The following is a 22,773-nucleotide window of genomic DNA, read 5'->3' on the forward strand; positions in this document are numbered from 1 at the left end:
ACTCCTTTCCATAATCTGCTTATCGCTTGTGTTCCTTTGGCCTCTCACCAAAATGCTGTCTTCTGTCACCCTGCACTACTTCCTTGTGTCACTTAAAAGCTGCTGTATTCAGCAAAACTGTATTTTTTTTCAGATGTCTTCCCATTTGCCCTCGCTTGAAATGTAGGTTGAGAAGAGGTGAAGCAAAATACTTCAGGTGAGACAGTCGGAAGGTGACTAGGCTTCTAGGTTGGAGGGCTGCGAGGAAGCCTGGACACAAACAACGTCCAGCGTACCTGGTTCCAGGCCGAGGCACCGCTGGTCCGGTACTGAATGTCGTACTTCAGCCTGATAAAACTTGTGATGCTGGGGTTGGTCCACGTCAGCTTCAGGACACTGGACAGCTCCTCCGAGCTGCTGACGGACAGACCTCGTGGTGGGTTGGGCTTCACTGGAGAACAGAGCAAACCCTCGTGTTGGTGGAGTTCTTACACACTCAAGTTCCCTCTCTGCACTTCCTCATTCCTCAGTGCTTGCTCGTCCCCACCCCCAGGGCTCCCGCTCGGGACACTGGAATGGGAAGGAGCTCCTGAACTGAGCTCTCCTCAGTTTAGCACTTCCGTTAAACTTTTCAGGTTCGGACATCACAAAACAAGTATCTGTGACGCAGAACTGCAAAAAGGAATAAAACGAAACATATGTACTGTGACTACGATCCTGTGCAACATTGGAAACCAAACACCAGGACACAACATTCAACGAGAGAACAGCTGTGAGCGCGGTCCGGTTGTGGGTATTTTTCTTTATCCGTGTTATTTTTAATAAGTGCTGCTAGTAAAATGGATTAGTGAAGTCACAAATAAAATAAACGCTTGTTCCTACACTCATTAAAAGCTGAGAACTACTTTATCAATCCTTGTGCGTTTCAACGAACCCTCCAACTCCAACTCGGGGGCAGGCTCACCTGCATCCACAGGGTCGAAGTTGAGATGCGCTGACGCAGCCGTCCCCAGGGCGTTCTCCACCTCCACCCAGACCTCGAGGTTCACGAAGTACACGGGGGAGTACTCCACGGTGCACGAGGTGGGCGCCTCGCGCTTCGCTCTGCAATCGGGGAACTTCTCTGTCGCCCTGAATACAAACGAGGAAGGACCAGCTGTTAAAAACAGATCTGGAAAAATGAGAGTTAAAGAGGTTGCTCGAAAAGAGTTTGGTGAGACCCAGATTATTACACCTTAGAATAAATAAGCTAATTCCAGTAAGTTTGAAGTAAATTGATCGCTAAAAACATTTCTTAAAAACAAACCTGCTTTTCTTTAAAGCTGACTTTGATCTGTAGCTTAAGCACAAAACCGTTTTCAACCTTTGCTCAGCAACGCTACACCTAGAACACCGCACTCTGTCCCACCGACTCTCCCCCACACGCCATCCGCGTGCTGCGGTCTCCGTGCTGGCTCTCCCCTCTCCTGAAACAGGACCCTCACTACACCAGCGACGCCCTTCCCCGAGCACGGGACGCTCGGCAGAGAGAGAACAGGGGTGAGAACTCCCGGGCCCTGGCCAGGCAGTTCAGTCGGGTCCAGCGTCACCCAGATGTGCCAAAGTTGTGGGTTCGATCTCCAGTCAGGGCACTTACGAGAAGCAACAAATGACGTATCAGTAAGTGGAACAAGAAATCAATGTCTCTCTCTCTCTCTCTCTCGAATCAGTAAATTAAAAAAAAATTGTTTGTAAAGAATTTCTATCACCCAGGACATGTCCTCAGCCTCTTTCCAGTCACACCAGGCAACCCCTGTCTGACCTGTCACGGCAGAAAGTGACGTTTCTGCACTCACTCACGTAGGTTTAGATTATGTGCCAGTTAAAAATCTGTATACATGCAGTAGATCAAATCCAAACCAACCCGGGTAACCTGGGGGAAGGGAGGAAATAAGGTATAGGAGACAGGGAAGTAAGATGGCTGTGAATACACACTGCTTTATAAATTTAAGTTTGTGATTAACTAGTTATTTTACATTTTAAAGAAAATTCCTAAAAATAAAAGCAAAATGAGGTCCTGGCTGGGTAGCTCACTGGGTAAGGGCATCATTCTGATGTACCAAGGCTGCTGGTTCGATCCCCGGTCAGGGCACGTACAAGAATCAACCAATGAGTGCACAAATAAGTGGAACAGCAAGTCAACGTCTCTCTCTCTCTCCCCCTTCCTATCTCCCTAAAATCAATTAAAAAATTTTTTTTAAACAAAGGAAAATGTAACCTATAAACTCTTGCACTGAGCTGGTAGTGTAACAACTATTTCAAGTGTCTTTAAAACTATAATTTAACTTAGTGAAAGAAGAGCCTACGATCTCTCGCGCGGAGCTGGGAGTACGACGCAACTATGTCAGGTGTGTCCTGACATAGTATACAGTGCAACTGTATCGCACTGTGTCCTTAGTGGGAAAGACAATCAGCACCCACCGAAAAAGCTGCAGAACAAGGACAAGCCCACGGCGACCAGCCCCCGCCGCCCCGGCTCTGGCCTCTAAATAGTATCTCACACGACGTGGGACCGTGGCTACTAGGGACGTGGCTGGTTTTAGGTCTGGGGCAAGAACTATGTTAAGACAAACCTGAAAAATAGTGTCATAGCAAAACTCAAGGACGCTATCAGAGACTAATGCAGCCGCGTGAAAAGGATGAGCCGATCGGAATTAAGTTCCCAGTAGCCAAATATGAAGTAATTAAAGTGTCGAGAAGAATAACCATAATAAATTGAAACACATCAAAATATTTTACAATACGAATTCATCATGAGGGGGAGGAGCCTCATCACCCACCTCTGGAAAACACCTGGGGAATGAACTCATCATAAAATGGTTAATGAGGGGAACCACCAAGACCACAGAGCTCGTCTCACACACAGAGCACCCCGGGTACCTTGAGTTGCTGAAGGGAAGGTGCAGGTATCTCCGGTTAAATGGAGGACAGACTAGCTCGACTGTGAACCTCAGGTACAAATAGTGCTCGTGGGGGACCGCTCAAACCTTGCAGTAAAAATCCCTGGGGAGCCATGTGGTTAAATCCCCAGAACATTCTGCGGAGCCATAAAAACCTCCCGCTGCAGAGAAAACCCCTCCTGACTCTGTGTCGACCACATTCTAGAACAGGCCAAGCGCCCAGTGAAGAGACGGCGGTTACGGGGTGGGACTGGAGGCGGTGGGCCAGGCCGGGAGGGGTGCCGCGAGCCCCCTGGGGGGCCAGTGAGGTCTTGTGCCCTGATGGGCAGAGCCACAGGGTGCGTGCACAAGTAAAGCTGAGTAAAGGACATGTTTAAGGTGGTTAAGGACACGTAGCTAATGACGCGAGTGCCGAGGAGTTTAGGGTGAAGCAGACTGTCTGCGGCTCACTGCCGGATGTACAAGGGGTGACGGACCAATGGACGGAGAGAAGGAAGCGTAAGTAGGCACATAACAAAGCAAACACGGTGGGCAGGCGACGGGCATGTGGAAGACTCTCCCCGCTTCTGTGTGTGACGGGGCTAACGGGGAACTTCCCGGTGAAGGGCCGGCCGACAATGCCGGGAACCGCTGCTCCGTCTTAGGGGCAGAGAGCGAGACCGGTCAACCGTCAGGTGGTGGCTCCTGACCGAAGCGCACACCTCTCCTACCGATAGTTTTCAGGGGAAAAATCGCAGCTGCGTGTGATCAAGCGTCTAGATCCAACAGCAATTTTGAGGAAATAAAGGGGCAGGAATGCGGAACGATGTAAAGCCGCTGTTTGAATGACGGAATCACAAAGAACCGAGAAGCAGCGGGCCTCCCGCTGAGAGAGACCAGCCGTACCAGTCTGCAGCGCACGAAGGCTGCTTCTATCTCGATTTGAGCAGGGCTGAAAGTCCACGTGTTTACAAGACACCTGGGGAGACTGAACCCTAACTGGGAATGCGAGGGCAGCGCTAAAGGGTTCTCGATCATGTTGGCGTGCAATCGCGATATTCGGCTACTTTCTCAAAGTGCCCTCGTGTTTTGGAGCACGCGCTCCAGAATTACTGATGAGACAGCAGGATGTCTGCGGCTTCCTTTCAGACAGTCCGGGGCGGGGCACACACGGAACACGGGCCCTGAGCTGCCCACTCTGGAGCCGGACGGCGGGCGCGTGGGGCCCCTGCCACGCCGCTCCTGCTTTCAGACGTGCTCACGGACAACGTCAGGCGAAGTGTGCGACAACCTGCACGCAGTGGGCCAGCTGACCGAACGACAGTTCCAGCACCAATGCCCAACTAAGCGAGCGCAGCCCAGAGCGAATGAACGGGACTTGCCATTCCGACTTCAAGGTGAAGTTCGTCTCCAGGTGCGTCTCCCTGCCCGCGTCCCACTGGCAGGTCATTTTCTTCCCTTCGTGCACGACGCAGCTCAGGTTTTCAGGTTTTTCTGGAGGCACTAGAAGGAAAAAATTAGCAGCTTTGAAAAAGCTTTTTATCCACAAATAATATGTAATGTGTGTTCTACCCCAAAAATTTACAACCAAAATGAGAAAACAAAAAGCTCAAGCAGAAAGTGAGGGCACAGTGAGAGACTGGTGCCTAGAAAGGTAATTTCTATTTAACCATAAACCACTTTCACGATAGTAATATACACTTCCTTTCCAAACTGCCATTAGCTAGTACGTTTCAAAACAGTTCTCTAAATAAATATCTAGGTAACGGTGTCCACTGATTTCTCCAGGAAGTGCATTTTAAAAAGCGATAATATTTGCGTATTAGAAAGAGGCTAGTAAACAGAAGCAAAAATGACTCAGTTATATTTCCCTGCCAGTTGCCTTCCCAAACACTGCTGGAAGAAAAGCCAATGGCCAAATCCTAGTTCTGGGTGACGCGGAGAGTTGAGAGGCCACTCTGCGGTCCCACTAAGTGCATCTGCTGTGACAGAGAAGGCCCTTCTGCAGAGTTTGCTGGCCTTCTCCGGGTGGCTGCTTAGTGTGCGCTTCCTCTGCCATGAGGGGCACTGCAGGTCACTCGGAACACAGTGCGTCTCAGTTCGGCAGCTCTGCTCCGGAGCCCCGGGTCAAAGACCCTTCCGGGGAACTGGCAGGCGCTCGGCTTGCCGGGAAGACAGACTTAAACTTGCGCTACTTTGTAGGTTTTCCCGACGACGACGGGCAGTGAGACTGCCGTGCACTTCCCAGCTGCCTTCTAGAAGACAAGTGTGCCAGAAGTCACCGCCCCCCACACTCCACGCTCTCCACGCTCAAGGCGCGGCCCAGCACTCACGACCGAGTCCGCACTGAGCCACGCCCCACACTTACGGCCGGCCGTCACTCGGACCCCATAAACGTTCTGGTCGATCTGCCCGAACGTGCGGATGTTGCAGGTGAGCTGGACGTTTAGCAGAGACATGTTGGTGAAGGTGACGCTGGACGCTGTCCTGTTTATGACGGTGTACTGCTCGTGAGGGACGGTGACATGGTTTGTTTTCCAGAAGATGTCGTCAGCATCCACGTGGAAGTAGCGCATGCACTTCTCCTTCAGCACACACAGGGCAGTGAAGCTGGAGCCGAGCGGCACCACAGGAGCCTCGGGGTCGATGTAGCCGCAGGGGTCCAGAAGTTCGCCTGCAGAGAGCAACAGCGGGCCACGTGAGCAGGGGCCGGGCTTCCCGCGCAAAGCTCTGTCCTGTGTCTAGCAGCCCCTCTGCCGCCACTGCCACCTCTGAAGACACAGGAGGAGGAGGAACACACAGTGAAAGTCAGGATGGCCAGAATTCAACTCCAAAACTCGTAAAGAAATAAGCAAGCCCCCAGGACTACGCAGGAGGCCGAGGAAAAGCCTAGGCAGGCTCCGGCCTGGCCCGCACTGTTCCAGCTTGGCTTCTGGAAGCACAGGCTGTCTGTCCATTCGCAGCCTGGGGCCGGCCGGAACTCTCGCCCCGCGAGCTGCTGGGGTACGAGGGGAACAGAGGGTGGGCGGCCCGCACCATTCACTTGCCGACATTCAGACAAGCGAGGAAACAGCGGGTGAGCAGTGAAAGACAGGAAGAGGGGAACAAGGTGACCAAACACGTTAGTTTTAAGTGTCAGTGGATGGGATGGGATCCCGTATTAAAAGCAAAGGGCCCGACTGTATAAACATAAAACACACCTGGACCGATGACATCTCACCCCGCCCGCAGCCGCAGCTCCCCAGACAGACGCAGAGCCTGAGCTGGCCTGAGAGGCATCGCCGCAGCCCCTTCCAGCCCACTCTCACTTCTCCACCACCTTTGCCGGTGGCAGCAGTCCCCCCATGTGCCCACGCCAGGGGCCCGGTGCCACTGTCAGCACCTCCACGGGCCCCAGCTTGCAGCCGGACAGCACCGCCCTGAGGGGTGTGGGTCCCAACTCCGCGTGCGCACATGCGTGTACATGCGTGCACGGGTCACCTCTCCTCCCTGGCCAAGCCGGGCTTGCGCCACTGAGGCTCAGCCGTTGTAGCGGCCCCCTAGCCCCATTGAGATAAACTCCCGATCAGGTAGCGGCATGACTGTGTTCCCCTTCTGCTGCCTCCCCAGTGAATCCTCGCGAGTGTGCGGAGACTCGGCATGCTGCGTGTGAAGCCCCTGCTGGGGGTTGCTATGTGCAGGCCCCAAGAGACGGCACCCTCTCCACCACCCTCACTGCAACTGTTCCAGAGACAGGGACCTGTCACTCCGGCCGGCTGGCTGGGGCAGGCTCCCGGAGCAGTGACTGGCGCCGGTGGAAATAGGAACCTGAGGAGAACCTCGGAGAGCACTGGCTTTAACCCCTGCGCTCGCCCACAGAGCCAACCCTGAAGGCCAGGCCCCAGCACAGTCCCAGGGCGGATGGCGCAGAGGACCGACCTACCCAGCCCCTCAGAAGGCTGACCAGGTCATTTTCCTGCTCCGCATCTCTCGGAGTCGGCAGGAAGCATTAAAACCAGTCCCGGAGCCAACGCTCTGTCCCTGAATGGACCCTGGGCCCTCTCGTGACCCCCCAGGGCCCTGCCGTTCTTTCCCCACGGCCACTCTACGTCCCAGTACACGCGTCACTCAGAATCTCCGCCTGCGTGGAACCGCATCTGGTGCCTGTGCGCTGGGGCAACCCTCCCAGCTCCCAGACTGCACCCGGCTCCCAGGTTGGCCCACTCCTGTTTCACCCTCTCCAAAGGACGCACAGGGAACGGCGAACACGAAATGCAATTCAGAGTACTCAAGAGCGTGAGACACAGCCAGCGACTCGACAGCGCTGATTTGTATCGCAAAGGGTAAGAGACACTAGAATGTCCACGTTGTCACGGAGAAAAAAGCAGGCTCACTGAAACCACCCCGTCCCAGATCGACCCCGTTTTACAGAGCTGCCAGGCTCTCTGGGGTTAAATCCAGAAAGGTCTTTTTTAAATTCAAGAAGGTTCTCGATAAAATTAGCGGGAGGATTCATGCGGACAAGCGGGAGTTGTGGACTAGAGGGTGCTACAGCCAGTATTAGAAGGAGCACTGTGACACTGCTGGTGTTCGGCTGGTTTCCTACACAGAACCAGAAATCTCACAGGTTCAAACCTGTGTTTAATTGGTCGACGACTCATACTCGAGGTCTGTCCAGAAGGTCTCCAGCCACGTACTATGAAACAGAGACATTTACTGAAGAAGATACACGATAGAAGAAACACTGTACACAGGACAATGGCACCTCAGTCCCCTTCAAAGCAGGCACCTGGGGACCTCACACAGTTCTCCCAGTCACCATCAGCTGCCCCGTCGTATTTTCCTGAACCTCACTGATGGTCTGAAATCTCTTCCCTTTCAAAGGTGGTTTTGGGAGAAGCCGGAAGTTGCAGAGTGCCAAATCTGGGCTGTAGGGGGCTGAGTCATCCGGGTGATTTGATGCTTCATCAAAGAACTCTGCATGAGACCTGATGCATGAGCAGGTGCGTTGTCATGATGAAGCTGCCAATCACCAGCTGCCCACAGCTGAGGCCTTCTGAATCATCTGAATAGTTTCCAGAGAGGAATGTTCAAGCTTAATGCAAAATCTGATGCAGATCCACTGCTAGCTCAGTCATTTTGAATGTGACGACCACCCAGTACACACACTCACTCAAAGGTGTCTGCGCCCCCACTGACTAGTAAGTGAAGTCGTCACTGTTCACACATGTGCCTTCCAGTCCTCTCTCCTTGGCCGCCAGGTTACGTTGATGTTGCGCAAACCGTTCTCGTTATGCGAACAGTGGCTGGACTTTTTCCGGACAGACCTGGTGTATGAAGAGCGCTGAGTAAGAAAGCCGGAGAGAGGAAGCCTGGAGCCGAGTTCCCAGATGTGCTGCCCTGTGTCCTTGGGCACAGCTACGCATGCATCCCACCCCACACTCTTCTTCCTCTCTGCATCCTCACCCGAGGACACGCTCATCGGTGTTACGGAGATAGGGAGGGCGGAGTAAGAGGGAGGGAAACACTGACGTGAGGAACAGGCACCGGCCGCCTCCCACATGCGCCCCGACCAGGGACCAAACCCACAACCTAAGCACATGCCCTGCCTGGGCACCGACCCCGCAATCTTCAGCTCATGGGATGACACTCCTGCCAGCTGAGCCACACGGGTGAGGCCCACCCGCTGTCCTCACAACGTGAATGGCACCCCTTCCGCAAAGCAGTGGGGTCCACAGTCCCCTGCTCTCAGACCCGCAGCACTCCTGCCTGCCCCTGTCAGTGGGTGTGCTGACTTCCAAGGCTAGGCTGTTAAAGACATACCACTCCCGGCTGGCTCTGCTCTCTTTTTCTCTGGAGACATCTGCCCTTGGAAGCCAGCCAAGGCCACATGGAGAGAGGCCACGTGTGGTGTTCTGGCCGAGAGCTGCCGCACTGCCCTCAGCCCGCGGCTGGCAGCAGCGCCTGACAGGTGAGCGCGTGTGCCCTCTGAGGATGCCAGCCCCCATCTCCGCAGCTCCAGGTGCAGGTCCCCGACGCACAGAGACCAGAGAAGGCACGACCACTGTCGCTGGAGGCCGTGGCGCTGCGGTGTCTTGTGAAGCAGCAGCAGGCAAAGCAGCGCGGGTATTTTCGGCACTTTGCCGACAACGTGGGAGTAAAGAGAAGGAGAAGGAGAAGGGCTCACACACTCACCACGCTGGCCGAGGGCAAGACTAGGAAGGGCTGCCGGCACGCTGGACGGTGAAGTCGGGGCTCAAAACTGTGCTGGAGAGCAGACCGACAGGCTACAACGGGTGCAGTGAGCTGGGCAACATAGGCGAGTGCCCCTCTTTACAGGGTGACGCGGACACGGCTTGAAAGGACTTGGCGTGAAAACACCCTGAGACTCCTCCCTGACCGGCAGCCTCACCTGAAACCACGGTGTCTGTCACTGGCAACCAGCCACGCTGCTGCAACGCGATGACGTTCGGGTCCAGGCGACAGAGTCACTACACGCGGGGCACGTCTAGTGCGGGCACTTCCCTAGGCGCACTGCGTTCGGGCCCTAGCAACAAGCATCTAACCACCACCCCTTTCACTAGCTTACTGTGGGCCGCTGTCCAAGCGCCTTCTGTGCATCAACGCACTCGACTTCCGCCGCGGCCCGAGGAGGCGGGGACCGCCAGTGCCCCCATCCTCCAGCCGGCACTCGGAGGCGAGCTGGCGCGGCAGGGTGGGGCAGCACTGCGCAGTACGTGTGACGTGGGGGCGGCGAAGTACCAGGAGGGCGACAAGCAGATTTTCTCCTATTTCTTTATTAAAAAAACCTTTCTTTTCCCCTACCTTTTAGTTACTGTTACTACAGCTAAACAGTGCTTAGAATTACTGAGTGTCTCGACTCAAAGTACAAAGTATAATTTATCAAGGGCATTTCACTTCTTCAAATTATTTTAAGACAGCATTAGTCTCCTAATAGCGGCCCTAGGAAGAATAAGTAGCAAGCACAATTACATGGTCATTGAGCACAAGCATAATTACGTCAATTGCAGAACCAGAGCAAGCCCGAGTAGGGGCGGGGTGGCAGGGTCTCGGGAGCCTTACCGAGAGACTCGGCCGTGAGGAAAATGAACAGGGCCCGCGCCATCCAGGTTCGTAGCGCCAGCATCTTGCGCGGATATTTCTGTAAAGACACACATAACATGACTTTTAACATTTTGTCTCTTCCTGCACCTAAGGCAAGACAATTTCAAACGCTCCTGTTTCCAATGTATAGCTGCTTTCTAAAAGGTGGTAAATTCTCATGAGAATGCAGAAAAGCTTAAATCTTCAGAATATTTTTGTTTATTCCCACTGGAGTTACGGCTACATAAAGTATTGCTGGAATGCCTGTCTTACACCTTAGGGTGAATTGAAAGAACACCCCTGTCCTTCGTCATCAACCACCCTGAGACGGAGCACTTCCGAGACCCGTTTCTGCAGGGCAAAGCCCACATAAACAACCTCCAAAGTGACCTGGGAACATGGAAAGAAAGTCTGTAATTCAGAGCATGACCGAAAACACCCCCTGGTACGAAGAAGCCTACAAATCAGTAAAAAAAATTCCAACACCTAGTAGAAAAACAGGAAAGATGAGGTGAACGGGCAATTCGTAGCAAAGGAAATACAAGTAATTTAAACACATGAAATGATACTTTCAACTTCACTCATATCGAAAGATGCAAATTAAACGGCTGCAGAGAAGCACAAGGTGACACAGGCGGGCTGGAAAATAATGGGGCAGTTTCCCGGGCTGCAAGCGCGTCTGAAGACAAGGCATTTCCACTCCTGAGAACGTGCCCGAGAGAAAGAGAATACCCGCACGGCCTCACAAAGACTTGCCCTCCACTGCTCTCCGGGCTCCAGTCATTAGGGTCCCCACCTGGCAATGACGCAAATGCCCGCCGCTGGCAAGGGAGCAAACAGCTGTCCCAACAGCAGGGCATCTCTTCAGGACACGGGGGCGAGCTAGTGATGGGTGCAGCAGGCGGAGGACTTGAAGAGTCACCATGTGACTCCACTCCCAGGAAAGGTGACAGATGGCCACACCATGGGGACACAGTGCCGAAGTGGGGCTGGCTGAAGTGGGGAGGGACAGATGTAATGGGCAGCAAAGGACTCCAGGGGTGACAGAAACGCTCGATGGGCTGACTGCGGTGGGGACAGCAAGACTCCACAGGGACACAATACCCTGACCGGTGTCTCGATGGCGAGGGCCAAGCCCTGCCCCTCAGGGCAAGGTCGCAGGGGCCCCTGGTTGTGGGGACTGAGTGGCAGCTGGCACGCAACTCCGGGGTTGGAGACAGGGACCTGGTGACTCACACTGCGGCAGCAGCAGAGTGGCATCGGCACTTCTGGCGCCCGCTGCCCGAGCCCCGAGCACCACGAGGCGCTGTCCAGAGCAGGTGCGGCTGGGCCCTGGTGGCCTGCGAAGGTGGACCTTGTACAGTGGCAGTAGGCAGGCCAGCCCTTCACCCCAGAGGAAGCCAGCCTCTCTAAGTGCCATGGCCGTGGGCGGGAAGCCCTTCACTCTCTGGGACACCACTTCTATCTCTCATCACCCTCGCAAGAACGGTCTACACAAAGGCAGTTGAGGAGTTTGCCCCTAAGAAATGCAGGAGACGCAGGGAAGACTGTTTCCTAACAGACTCTGTGCTAGAGGTTGGTGAGTCTACAGTTCATAAATTAGACCTCAGCCCAGGCCAGGCACTAAGTGGATTGGAGTGCTGCTCCACACACCAGAAAGGTTGCAAGTTCGATCCCTGGTCGGGGAGTGGACGGGACGCAACTGATTCATAGTTCTCTCCAACATCAATGCTTCTCTCTCCCTTCCTCTCTCTTAAAAAAAATCAACAAACATATCCTCAGGTGTGGATCATAAAAAAAAAGACCTCAATGAAAAACAAAACCGCCCTGGCTGGAGTGGCTCAGTGGATTGAGCACCGGCCAGGGAACCAAAGGGTCTCAGGTTCTATTCCCAGTCAGGGCACATGCCTGGGTTGTGGCCAGGCCCCCAGCAGGGGGCGCGCGAGAGGCAACCACACACTGATGTGTCTCTCCCTCCTTTCCCCTCTCTCTAAAAATAAATAAATAAAATCTTAAAAAGGCAAAACCAACCCCGACAAGCTGTACAGCCAAAAGAAGTGAGTGTTTAACTCCTCCTAAGGACATGCGCACCAAAGTGCACCCAAGTTCCATTCACAGAAGCTGAAAAGCAGAAGCAACCATAAGCCCAGCAATGGTCGAACGAGTCAGCGGGGTCCATCATGCCTACTTCGCGGTGAGTCGCTGCAACGGGGAGAATAAATCACAGATGCTTACTGCAGCATGACCGAATCTCACGTATGACACAGCAGGAGGGGGCCAGATACGACAAACGCACAGCCAGGGGTGTCCAGCCCGCAGCCCAACACAAAATCACAAGTTTACTTAAAACCTCTTTTTGCTCATCAGTTTTCATTAGTGTTTGGTGTGTGGCCTAAGACAACTCTTCTCCCAGCGTGGGCGGCCCTGGAACACGATTCCCTGCGCCAAGTTTAAAGACAGGCAGGCAGGGGGAGGTGAGGTCAAAGGGGTTATCTGGGGGGAGGGGGAGGCCGGATGTGGGCGTGGCCTGCACCCGGAAGGGCTGGTGAACTGCCGCTCAGGGCTGGTGGGCGTGTGTGTAAGCTGTACTTAGTGAAAACACTCTCACGGGCAGTGCTGGTGCAGAGATGACTCAGGGGCACCCTCCTGCTCGGAGGTCACCGTGTGGACAGGCTGAGCCTTCTCAGAGAAGCGCGGTCAGAACCGCGAACCTCACCGTCTGTGGGGCCGACCTCGGCGGGGAAACGACAGCCCGCCCACATGGGACTCACAGTCACCGAAGCCGAAGTCCACAAACGTCAGCCCACCGGTTCTCCCGGCAGCTCACCCTCCCGACACGAGCGCAACCACCATGCACAAGGCTCCTCCCGAAGCAGGATTTCAGCAGACAGTGGGGAAGCAGCCTGCGCACAGCGTGCAAGGCCCAGGAAAGGAGCTGGGCGTGCGCACGCGCAGTGGCCTCTCAGGGGCATTGTTGGGGGGCGAACACTGTGTTACTTGTGGGCTAGACAACACGAAAGACAACAAAATATACGCTAACTTTTCACACATGCGTAACGCCTCCAGACGGGCGAAGGCGCCAACACTGCCCCGCACTGGGCGATTCAGCCTCCGGCGCGGGAGGGCAGGCCGCTGTGTGTGGCCTGTGCGTCTCCCTCGGTACTGAGTCTGAAAGGGACGGACTTTGCAGAGAACAACTTGCAGGAGCGGGAGGGGGGGGAATGGTGATAAAAGATAATGAGCGAATGAACAGAAACACAGAACGTGTACACGCTCTCTCCCAATACGACCTTGCACTCCGGGACCAGGGCTCCGCGGGGGACCCAGTGCAGCCCAGCCCTGCGTTACTAAACAAGAGCCTGAACTGGCCGTGGCCGTGGCCGTGGCCACCGCCCCAGCCGTGTGAGAGGCAGCCAGCTGTCAGACGTCTCAGGCAAGGGCGGCCTGTCCTCTTCCACCATCTCCCCACTCGCCCAGCCGCAGAACCCGCCCGACCATGCGGCTGCCCCTCGCAACCGCACCCAGCACGTCGGCCAGGCGCCCCTCGGCCGCATCGCTGAGAAACGGCTGGAAGCCGGCCGCCAAACCGAGAGGCAGCAGGTAGGCTCGCCACGCCCGCACAGCAGCCCCGGACCTGCGCAGAGCCGGGCGCCCCAGGTGAAGGACCACCGGAGGGGCGCGGCTTCACGTTTGGGCCATCAGAACGTGACGCCCCCCAATACGTAGCCAAGTGTCTGGGAGATGTAATAGAACGAAGGGCCCTCTGCTAACGAGCCTGACCCCGGCCCAAACGGAACAGACGCCGCAGTGCACTCCGGGGTGCACAGCCTGGCCGGCGGCTCGGCAGCTCAGCAGCTGCAGCGTGTGGTCAGCATGGCGTCTGTGGGGCCGAAGCCTGGTCCGTAGCCGCAGCGGCAGGAAAGGTCCGGTCCGGTCCGGTCCGGTCCGAGCGCCCAGCAGACAGCCACAGGGCAGTGAGCGGGACGGGACGCGTCAACACAGCACCTTCTCCGTGGTGTCACTCACGGGGCTGTGACTGGGAATAATAAATCTGCAAGTTGCTGATCATACCTACGTTATATTAACTGATTATTAAGTTATTTAAAAAACTATCCAGCTCTGCTCTACTCCAGTAGTGCTGGTTATGAATTCACAACGTCCAGCACCAGTATACCTACCATCCTACGTTACACACAGCACGTCCACATACATCATTTCACTGACACTTCTAATATCCTAGGGAACCAGGGGGGTAGGGCAGGGGTTTCCAGAGCAGTTTTAGGGTTACAACAAGCCTGGGAGGAAGGTACTGGATTCCCCATACCCCCCGCCCCCCAACGTTGCTCGCCGGAGTGGTGCGTGTGACCAAGCACGAGCCTGCGATGACACACCGCGGTCACCCCAACTCTGCAGGTTACCTCAGGGCGCACTCTTGATGTTATACGCCCTCCGGGTTTGGGGCCACCAGGATGGACCCCCAGGACTGGACAACAGAAACCGGACCCTCACAGAGGACCCCCCTTTCCTGGGGCCTCACCGTGGCTCGCAGGTGTGCAGGTGCGCAGGGCGCGTCTGACTGCAGAGGCCTCCCGAGTCCCCCCTGCACCCCGGGGCTCCAACCTCCCGCTGCTTTGACGCCTGCTCGGGACACAGCGCCCCTGCCTGACCCGAACCTCCCTGGTGTCCGGGGAACGTTCCGGAAGCTGGAGACGGACTTTCTGATGCACCTGACAAAAGCAGCTAAAACAAACCTGCAACACAACCCTAACTTCTGCCTCCCTAGCAGTGACCTCAGGCCACCTGCTCTTCAGCTGCCGAACGGTTTCGGGCGCCGAGGGGTACAAATTCATTCTCAGACCTGCTCAGCACCAGGCCACGTTCCAGCGGACGGGGCAGAGCGGAGTGCGGTTCCTCTCTGAAGCCTAACAAGGTAACTTCGAACCGGGCCAAGGAGTTGGGTCCTCCATTACTGTTTCAGACATATTAAGCCTTTGATATAATTTAATAACATGTAAGAAATTAAATTTGTAACAATGGTATTTTAAAATGCAAAGCAAATACATAATTACTTTTAAATTTTCAAAAAACAGAAATTGAAAAATGTCACGTGAAAGTCCTCTATAATCCCAAGATAACAACTAAATAATTTCGCAAAAATTACTTCCTATTGTTTTAGTTCAGCATGGCTAGAATTATTTTAGCCTGGAAAAAGAAAAAAAAAAACAACTTAAAAAATTCCACCCTCCCACATCTTCTCTCTGTCAATCATCAGCTCGTTCTCTGTCCTTGAGTCTGTTTCTGTTTTGTTTGTTCACTGACATTTTTTAAAATTCCACCCGTAGGTGAGACATACAGCGTGTCTCTGCCTGACTCACTCCAGTCGGCACGACACCCTCTAGGTCCACCCACGTCACCACAAAGGCCAGACCGCACTCTTTCTCACCCTGCACGCGCGCCGCGCCCTCTTCACCCAGCCGTCACTGTGGACATCTAGGCGGCTCCAGGTCGCGGCTGCTGTCCCTGCTGCCGCACTGGACACGGGCGTGCGTGCATCGTGCAAAGTTTTCTACGTGCCTACGTCCGCATTGCACGAACACGTGCTTCCTTATTTTGTAAGAACGGACCACAGGAATGGTCTCTACCTTTCCTCACGTCACACCGCGCACTGAACACTTTCCAAGTCTACATATAAAGACAAACCCCTTGTGGCCTTTGCTCAAATTCACCTTCTCACCCAGGTCCCCTCTGACCACCCTCCACTGCTCATCCCCCTGTTCCTGTTTTTTCTCAATAGCACGTAGCACCTTCTAAAACAAGCCGGCAAACATTTCTTGTGAGGAGCCAGATAAGACATGATCTAGTCTCCTGGAGCGATCAGCTCTGTCACGGGAGGGCTAAAGCAGTCGTGGACACAATGTGTCAACAAATGCAGGGGGCCAAGTTCCAATAAAACTTTATTTACAAAAACCTAACACGTCCCACCTAGAAAACACAGGAGAGAACCTTTGAGAATGTGGGTCAGGCAAAGATTTCTTAGACACAACACTAATTGATAAATTAGACTCCATTAAAATGAAAGCTTCTGCTCTTTAAAAACACTAGGAAGAGAATGAAAAGACAAGCCAGATTGGGGGAAAACACTTATAAATCAATTTTCTAATTAAACCTTATTCCGGGATGTATATTTAAAACTATCAAAACAGAAGGAGACAGCAAACCCAATTACAAAGTGAGAAGAAACAGGTCACTGGTGAAGATCTGTGCCTGAGTCCCCTCCTGGGCACTTCCTGAGAGAAATGAAAGCCGTGTCCGTGCAAAACCCCGGGGCCAGTTAAATTGTGGCGTATTTACCCACCGACACATTTTGTGCCCGTTCACCAAAAGGAAGCCGATTTACTCATGCAACCAATACATTCAGTGCTCTCTGTGCGGGGTGTGGTTCTAGATGCCAGGATCCTAGCGGAGGACCGAACAGACGGCTGATCACACCTGCAACAGCCCTGGTCCCAAACAGAGCCCCGTCCTGCGGGGCTGGGCGTGTCAGGGCTTCCACACTGAGCGCCCAGACGCCGGCTGGCTCCCGGCGCGCTCTCACCTAACCCTCACCCTCACCCGGCAGCTGCCGGCCGTCACACTTTATCAGAGACGTGCAGGGACACCATCTGTAAAGATGCAAACGAGAAGCGTCCCTTTTAAAGTCGGCATTCTAAAGAGATGCTTGGAGTCACCCCTTAGTCAACACAGTTCCAGAGGGCATAACGAAAAATAAAATAAATCAGATGAAAATGGAAAAAAAACCCTTGTAGGTGATATGTCATCAAGGAATGAGAATCAAATGCCAAACTATTAGGGCTATTGCAAGTTTAATATAACAGTTGAATAAAAAAAAGATCACCAAAAAATGGAGTTCTCCTGTGTGCCAGTAATAAGCAATTAGAAAATGTAACAGAAAAATTCCCATTCACATTAGCATCAAAAACTGTATCTAGGAAAAAAACTAATTAGACAAGTGAGAACTTTATGGAGAAAACTGTAAATCCTTACTACAAGTTTCACTAGGAAGAGCTAAATTTCATGGAATAAAAAAATGTCTAGCAGAGACATCAGTTCTTCACAAGTCAGCGCTTCAAAGCAGTGCCACTCAGTCCAAACTGCAAAGCGGCTACGGAGCTTCACAAACCGATGTAAGATTTCACACAGAATATCAGAGAAGAGCCAGAGGGCGATTTTCAAACAGAATAAACACCACTCTGATGAACAGATGTACCGTCTATTACGACAAACTCTGAAGTTACAGTAATTAAAACAGGGCATTGGCTATTTAAGATAGACAATTAAGTCAGTGGTACAAAAGGACAAGTGCCGAACCAGATGTAGGGTTCAGATCGGTCCTCCCCAAGGCGAGCCCTTCGACACGTGAACTCCCTCTCTCCCTGGAAGAATTCAACCCCAGCCTCGCCCAGAGCTGTCAGCAGAGGTCAGTCCTCATGGCCCACCCCGCCCCCGCCCCGGGGGGCCCCAGGGTGAGCCCAGCTCAGGGAGTCGCCCGGACCTCGTGGCCCTTCTGTCTCCGAGCCTCTCGTGTACGCGAGGTTCCCCACTCTCCCATGGATGTGGTTCCCGTGGACGGGGGAGAGCTTCCTCCTCCCACACAGAGCCAAGGACTAGGGCGAGAGCCGGCTTACACTCGTGCGTATGGAAAGCAGTGCAATGACTGATCAGTGAGAACACAAGAGGAGACTGTTGTGCACACTCACACCTGTAAATCAACTCTGCCCACTCTGTATGCAAGAATCTAACACCTGATTTTTTAAAGCAGCATCTCCTATCCCCGGGGAAATAAAGGCCCATCCACTAGGTAGTACGGGGACAACCGACTCCACAAGCAAACAAATAAAACTAAGGCGCCCTGCCTACCCCCCCCACCACCCGACACACGCAGTCCAGCCCCAAAGCGAAATGGGGACGTAGGGCGGAAAACACACCGCAGGCGTCTGACCTGCAGTCCAGAGGTGAAGGCCTTCTGCAAATGCTGCAGCTGAAGCCGAACGCACAGCTCTTGCCCTGACAAAGTTCAAAGTTTAGAGGGTAGAACACGGCCAGGGCACCACAGAAGCACAGAGAACAGCCAGGTGAGAGAGGGCCCCCATCAGGAAGCGGGAGGAAAGGTGTTCTAGATGGAGCGCAGCAGGCCCGGGCCCTGTGTCCGCTGACTGTAACTGTCCAGTGGGGACACCCCCCCCACCGACAGGCCGGTCCACACGCTGGGGCTGCGGCCTGGGAAGCGCAGCTCCGAGGGTTTCCTCCGGGTCAGGGGCTGAGCTGGGGACGCACACAACAGAACGGGCAGACGAAGACAGACCGCTGAGGGAGGATGGTCGCAGGCTTCAGAAGGAAGGAGGAAACCAGCCTACCCGAGAGCCAAGGGTGGAGCTGACTGCCGGGAGTGAACTGGACGTGGTCGTTCGGAGGCAGACCACTCAAATTTTAACACAGCGACAGACGCACTGTGCTGGGAGGAACGCACTGAACGCCTGCTCTGGATACACCCACACGTGGCCTTAAACCGGTAATCTCTGCCACGACCGCGTGTCCACAAGGTAGCTCTGTGATGAGCCATTTAATTCTCACTAGCGCTCACTGGGATCCACCAGCTGCGCACAATAAAAAGGAAACTGCAGTCATCGTGACAACATCACAAGTGCTTCCGAAGCGTCTCACGTGGTTGACCACCTCTGCTGCTCGAGTTTCTCGGTTTCTATGCAACCGCATCACGTGGCTGAGTTCTTTCCTTCACCACCTTTACCGTCTCCTGTATGAAGTCTGTGCTAGGTGTTTATTGTCTCCTGGCTATGCACCAACCAAAAGTATCTGGCATCTACTATTACTTTAAAGTATCAACTTCTTCGAAGACCGAAGATGTCAGCTATTACCTTCAAAAAAAAAAAAAAAAAAAAAAAAAAAAAAAATCCCAGCCCTCTGGCTGGGACCTTTCTCTAATTCCAGCTCTGTGTCACCATCTTGAATGTTCTGTCCCCAACGCGACGGTAGTGGACAGGTCTAAAAACAACGCACACGCATACACGTGCTCGTGCACGCACACACAGACGCACATCCTTTTCTTTAAAACTACAGCACTTCTCTCGCCCCCATCTAAAAACCAGTCACCCTGCCTGAGTTGGCTAAGCCTGGGGGGCACACGTCCCCGCACCGATCCCTCACATCCCAGCTCTCCTCAGTCACAAACCTGCTCCAGTCTTCCTCCCCAGCGTCCTTCCCCTCTGTCCCGTCTCTACTACCCTCAGTGTAGCTGCCCAACCGCTGATCGCCTCCATTTCCACCTGCCTCCTGCCTCCAGTCCCTCCTCCCTCCAAGTCACTCTGAGCTCTTGTGGTGGGTAAATGTCTCCAGAACCCCACTTGAAAGCTGTCACTCTTTTCCCCAAAGCTTTTTAAAGGGTGAATAATAATGCCAATTATGGTAGCTATTTAAGCACCTAAAAATGTGGCTTCGGTGGGCCTGTCCAAACTATCTTCTCCATTATTTAAAGTCTATTCTAAACGCCCTCCCCCGACCCTGGACTCAGACCTTCCCTCAGGCCACCCTGCCACGGTACTTCTAGAGAGAAGAGCGAGCAACCTGGTTTCTGCTGTGGTCACGCTCAGTTATCTTCGTTTCCCCAAGGCACAGCAAATACTGGGGCTCTTCACCTCTGGGCCCTCACTGCACCGCCATCCGCAACTGGTCTGGCTTTCCGTCATTCCCTCCTGGCCACCCCTACAGAGTCTAAGCTCAAGCCCAGGGACCGCTAGACCCTTCTGGTGCGCCTGTCCCTCCTCTACAGTCTCTCCCTGGACGTGGCTTCGCACTGTGCGCAGCTCAGCTGGCACATCCTCCCCGAGGCGTCCCCTCTCCTCTCAGAGGCACCTCTGCTCCCAGTGCTCGTGCAGAGCCCCCTAGTGGGGTTCATCAGCTGGACTGTAACGGCTTGTTTTGCCCATCAGTATCCTCAGCATCTAACATACTCAGGGGCATGTAACAGACCATTAAGAGTGGGTTTTAAAAGACCGTCTGGTATGGCCATACAGTTCTAGGCCCTGTCCCTCCAGGCCGCTCTAGCAGGAGGCAGCAAGGCCTCCTGGTTATTAGCTGCGAGTCTGCAGCCAGGCTTTTTAGGTATGAATTTGGATCTGCCATTTACCAGCCGAGGGGCACCAGGCAAGTTAATGACCTTGGGTATACCTGGACCTTTCCACACAGACCTCTAGTTGGAATGGGCTCCCTTCCTTTTTCCCTTTATCCAAATCTTCCCCAGGCTTCAAGGCTGACCTCTGGTAAACCCTCTGATCATTCCAAGGCCGGCAGCATTTTCTGTATCACTCTGTGTTTAATTAACACTGCCTCACACCCCTGTGACTCTGCCTGTCTGCCAGCTCTGTGACGGTCTGGAGGGCACCTCGCAGCTCCGTGAGTCCCTACAGCCAGCAGCGAGCGCTCAGTGCTTGCTGTGTGAGTCGAGAAAGCTCCGTGGGGACCCCACTCCCTTTGCAATCAAAGACAAGAGGCGGCTATGGACGTGCCACGCTTCTCCAGGAGCACAGCTGCAGACATGCAGGGGCCAGAGTGCCGGCCACAGGAAGAGAGGCTCAGAAATAAGGCGAGAGAAAGGCATTCTCCCTGCAGGGGAGCTGCAGACTGTGCGGAGGCCCCAAGCCCTAGGCAGCAGGGGGTCCTCTGGGAGAAATGTGTCAGCATGGGGAAGGGACGGGATCTGGGTTTCCCAGGGATGCAGCCTCAGTTTCCCCCTCTATCTGGTGAGCCTTGTAACCCACACCACACATACGTAATAACTACCTGCACCCCGACCATGAGCTGCAGCCCTGGGAAAGGTCTAAAATAAACTGGAAACACTGCACTTCATAAGTAAAAACGAGAACACCGAACACGTTTTTCATTGCCTGAGAAAATGTATTCAATTAGCTGGCGGCGGTATTTACAGTATCTGAATTACCTGTGAGAAGGTTAAACACACACAGTACTGCCAAAACGTGAGACAACAAACAGTACAGACCCGAGACCAGGACGAAATTGCACAACACACCTGACCCTGCTTTTCTGACACTTTCTCCACCCTGCCAGTGTTTCCTTCCACTTGTGACGAAAACAAGTGTCCAAAACTATCCCGGTCGGACAAGCCCTGGAAAGCACAATTTCGCTTTGTAGCCAGTTGGTTCTACAAACTATTCCAGTTAATAGTTCCGAAATACTTCCAAATAGGAGTGACCATGAATGTAAGAAATTCAGACAATGGCAAAGAGCTCAGAGGACACCGAGCCAGTCACTTCAAATTCGGAGCCGGTCCAACAGGAGGCCGTCCGTGCGCGTGTGCTGGATGTGCTCACCAAACCGACCACCCCAAGCCCCCAGCCTTTCAGAGGTTCCCGCTGGGTCTCCCAACAATTAGTTCGAATCAGTCTAGTCGCCGAAATACTCCACAATCCTACACGGGTTCCAAGGGAACGGTTTCCTTCAGAGGGACGCAAGGAAAGAACGAGGGCCACGTCGTCTCCTAGGCTCAGACAGAAGCTTTGGGCCCGGGAGGCGACACTGCAGAGAGAAGGCGTGTGAGCTCCGAAAGTCGGAGCCAGAGACATTCGGCTCGGATGGGAAGGGGGCCGAGGGCCTGGCCTGTAACCCAAGCAGAGACTGAGTGGACAGGAAAGGAAAAAGTGGGGATTCGTAACTCAAATGGGGCAGAATTCGCCAGGGTGCTGGGGGCGTGTGTTTGATGTGTGTGTTAGTGTGAATGTATTGGCTGTCTGTGTGCTGCCTGTGTGCGGGCCAGGGGCTGTGCGTCGCACGGAGGGGCGAGCTCCGCGCTGAGATTCCCGGGGACAAAGCTGACGGCTCCAATCCGGATGCGGGACCGGTTCGAGGAATGCGGGGATTTCCCGGCGCGGATCAGCCGCTCCGGGCGCGCGGCGGGGGCGCCGCCCTCCCGGCCGGCCAGGCAGGCGGCCCCGAAGAGCCAGGTCGCAGGCCGTCCAGCCGCGCCCGCGCCCTCACCCTCCCGCGGCCGGCCCCGCGTTCGGCCCCGGCCCCCTCACCTGCGGCGGGCGCCTCGCTCCCCGGTCTCCGCAACCGAGTCCCCTCGGCGCCAGGCCCGGTCCGGCCCGTCGGCAGGGCGGCCACGGGCCGCTTGGCAAGCTGCGCCCAGCGTCCACTGCTTACCACCCCTCTGCGGCCCGCTCAGTCCTCCCAGCAGACGCGGCACGCGGCCCTCCTCCAGGGCGGGACTCGCCCCCAGCTCCGCCCCTCCTCCGCCCACCGAGCTGGGCCGTGCTGATTGGCCCCCGCGGGCCCGGCGCGCCACGCCACTGGCTCGAAGGCTGCGCACGGCGAAGGGTGGGGCCTGACGGCCGCGATTCCCGGAACGCGGCTCCCAGCGTCCCGGATTCCGGCGTCGCCAGAGCGCCGGGGATCGGAGGGTCCCACCCCCCGCCCCCGGCCGAGCGGAGGAGCGGAAGGTCCCGTCCCTGCGTGGAGCGACGGGGGCGGAGGTCCAGGCCCGCGTGCGCGCGCCGCCTCCCAGCTCGCCGCGGCTCCGCGGCCTGCCCGCGGGACCCGGCCGGGAGGGACCGCCGGCTCCTTGGGGACTGGGATGGGACTCCTCAGGGAACCCTGCTCGCCGCTGCGACCGCAGGTGGCGGCTGCCGCGGCTTGAGTCCAGTCCCGGGAAACGAGCCAGGGTTCCCACTTCTAAGTTAGCGAAAGATTTTGGGTGGCATCAGTC

The 22,773-nt window shown here is 54.8% G+C and overlaps 1 protein-coding gene across 1 annotated transcript in view; it reads right to left on the reverse strand.

The window, feature by feature from the left end:
* IL6ST (interleukin 6 cytokine family signal transducer) overlaps positions 1-22,257 on the reverse strand; it is a 40,482-nt gene extending 18,225 nt beyond the window's left edge. The window contains exons 1-6 of the mRNA XM_053914905.2: positions 22,088-22,257; positions 9,960-10,038; positions 5,266-5,571; positions 4,280-4,400; positions 944-1,110; positions 276-430 (exon numbers count right to left, since the gene is read on the reverse strand). Of these exons, the coding sequence (XP_053770880.1) occupies positions 276-430; positions 944-1,110; positions 4,280-4,400; positions 5,266-5,571; positions 9,960-10,023 (813 nt within the window). The 5' untranslated portion in view covers positions 10,024-10,038; positions 22,088-22,257. The remainder of the gene's footprint in view (positions 1-275; positions 431-943; positions 1,111-4,279; positions 4,401-5,265; positions 5,572-9,959; positions 10,039-22,087) is intronic.
* Between the last annotated feature and the right edge of the window lie 516 nt (positions 22,258-22,773).

This window comes from Desmodus rotundus, chromosome 1, assembly GCF_022682495.2.
Source record: "Desmodus rotundus isolate HL8 chromosome 1, HLdesRot8A.1, whole genome shotgun sequence".
In the NCBI taxonomy this organism is placed as follows: domain Eukaryota; kingdom Metazoa; phylum Chordata; class Mammalia; order Chiroptera; family Phyllostomidae; genus Desmodus; species Desmodus rotundus.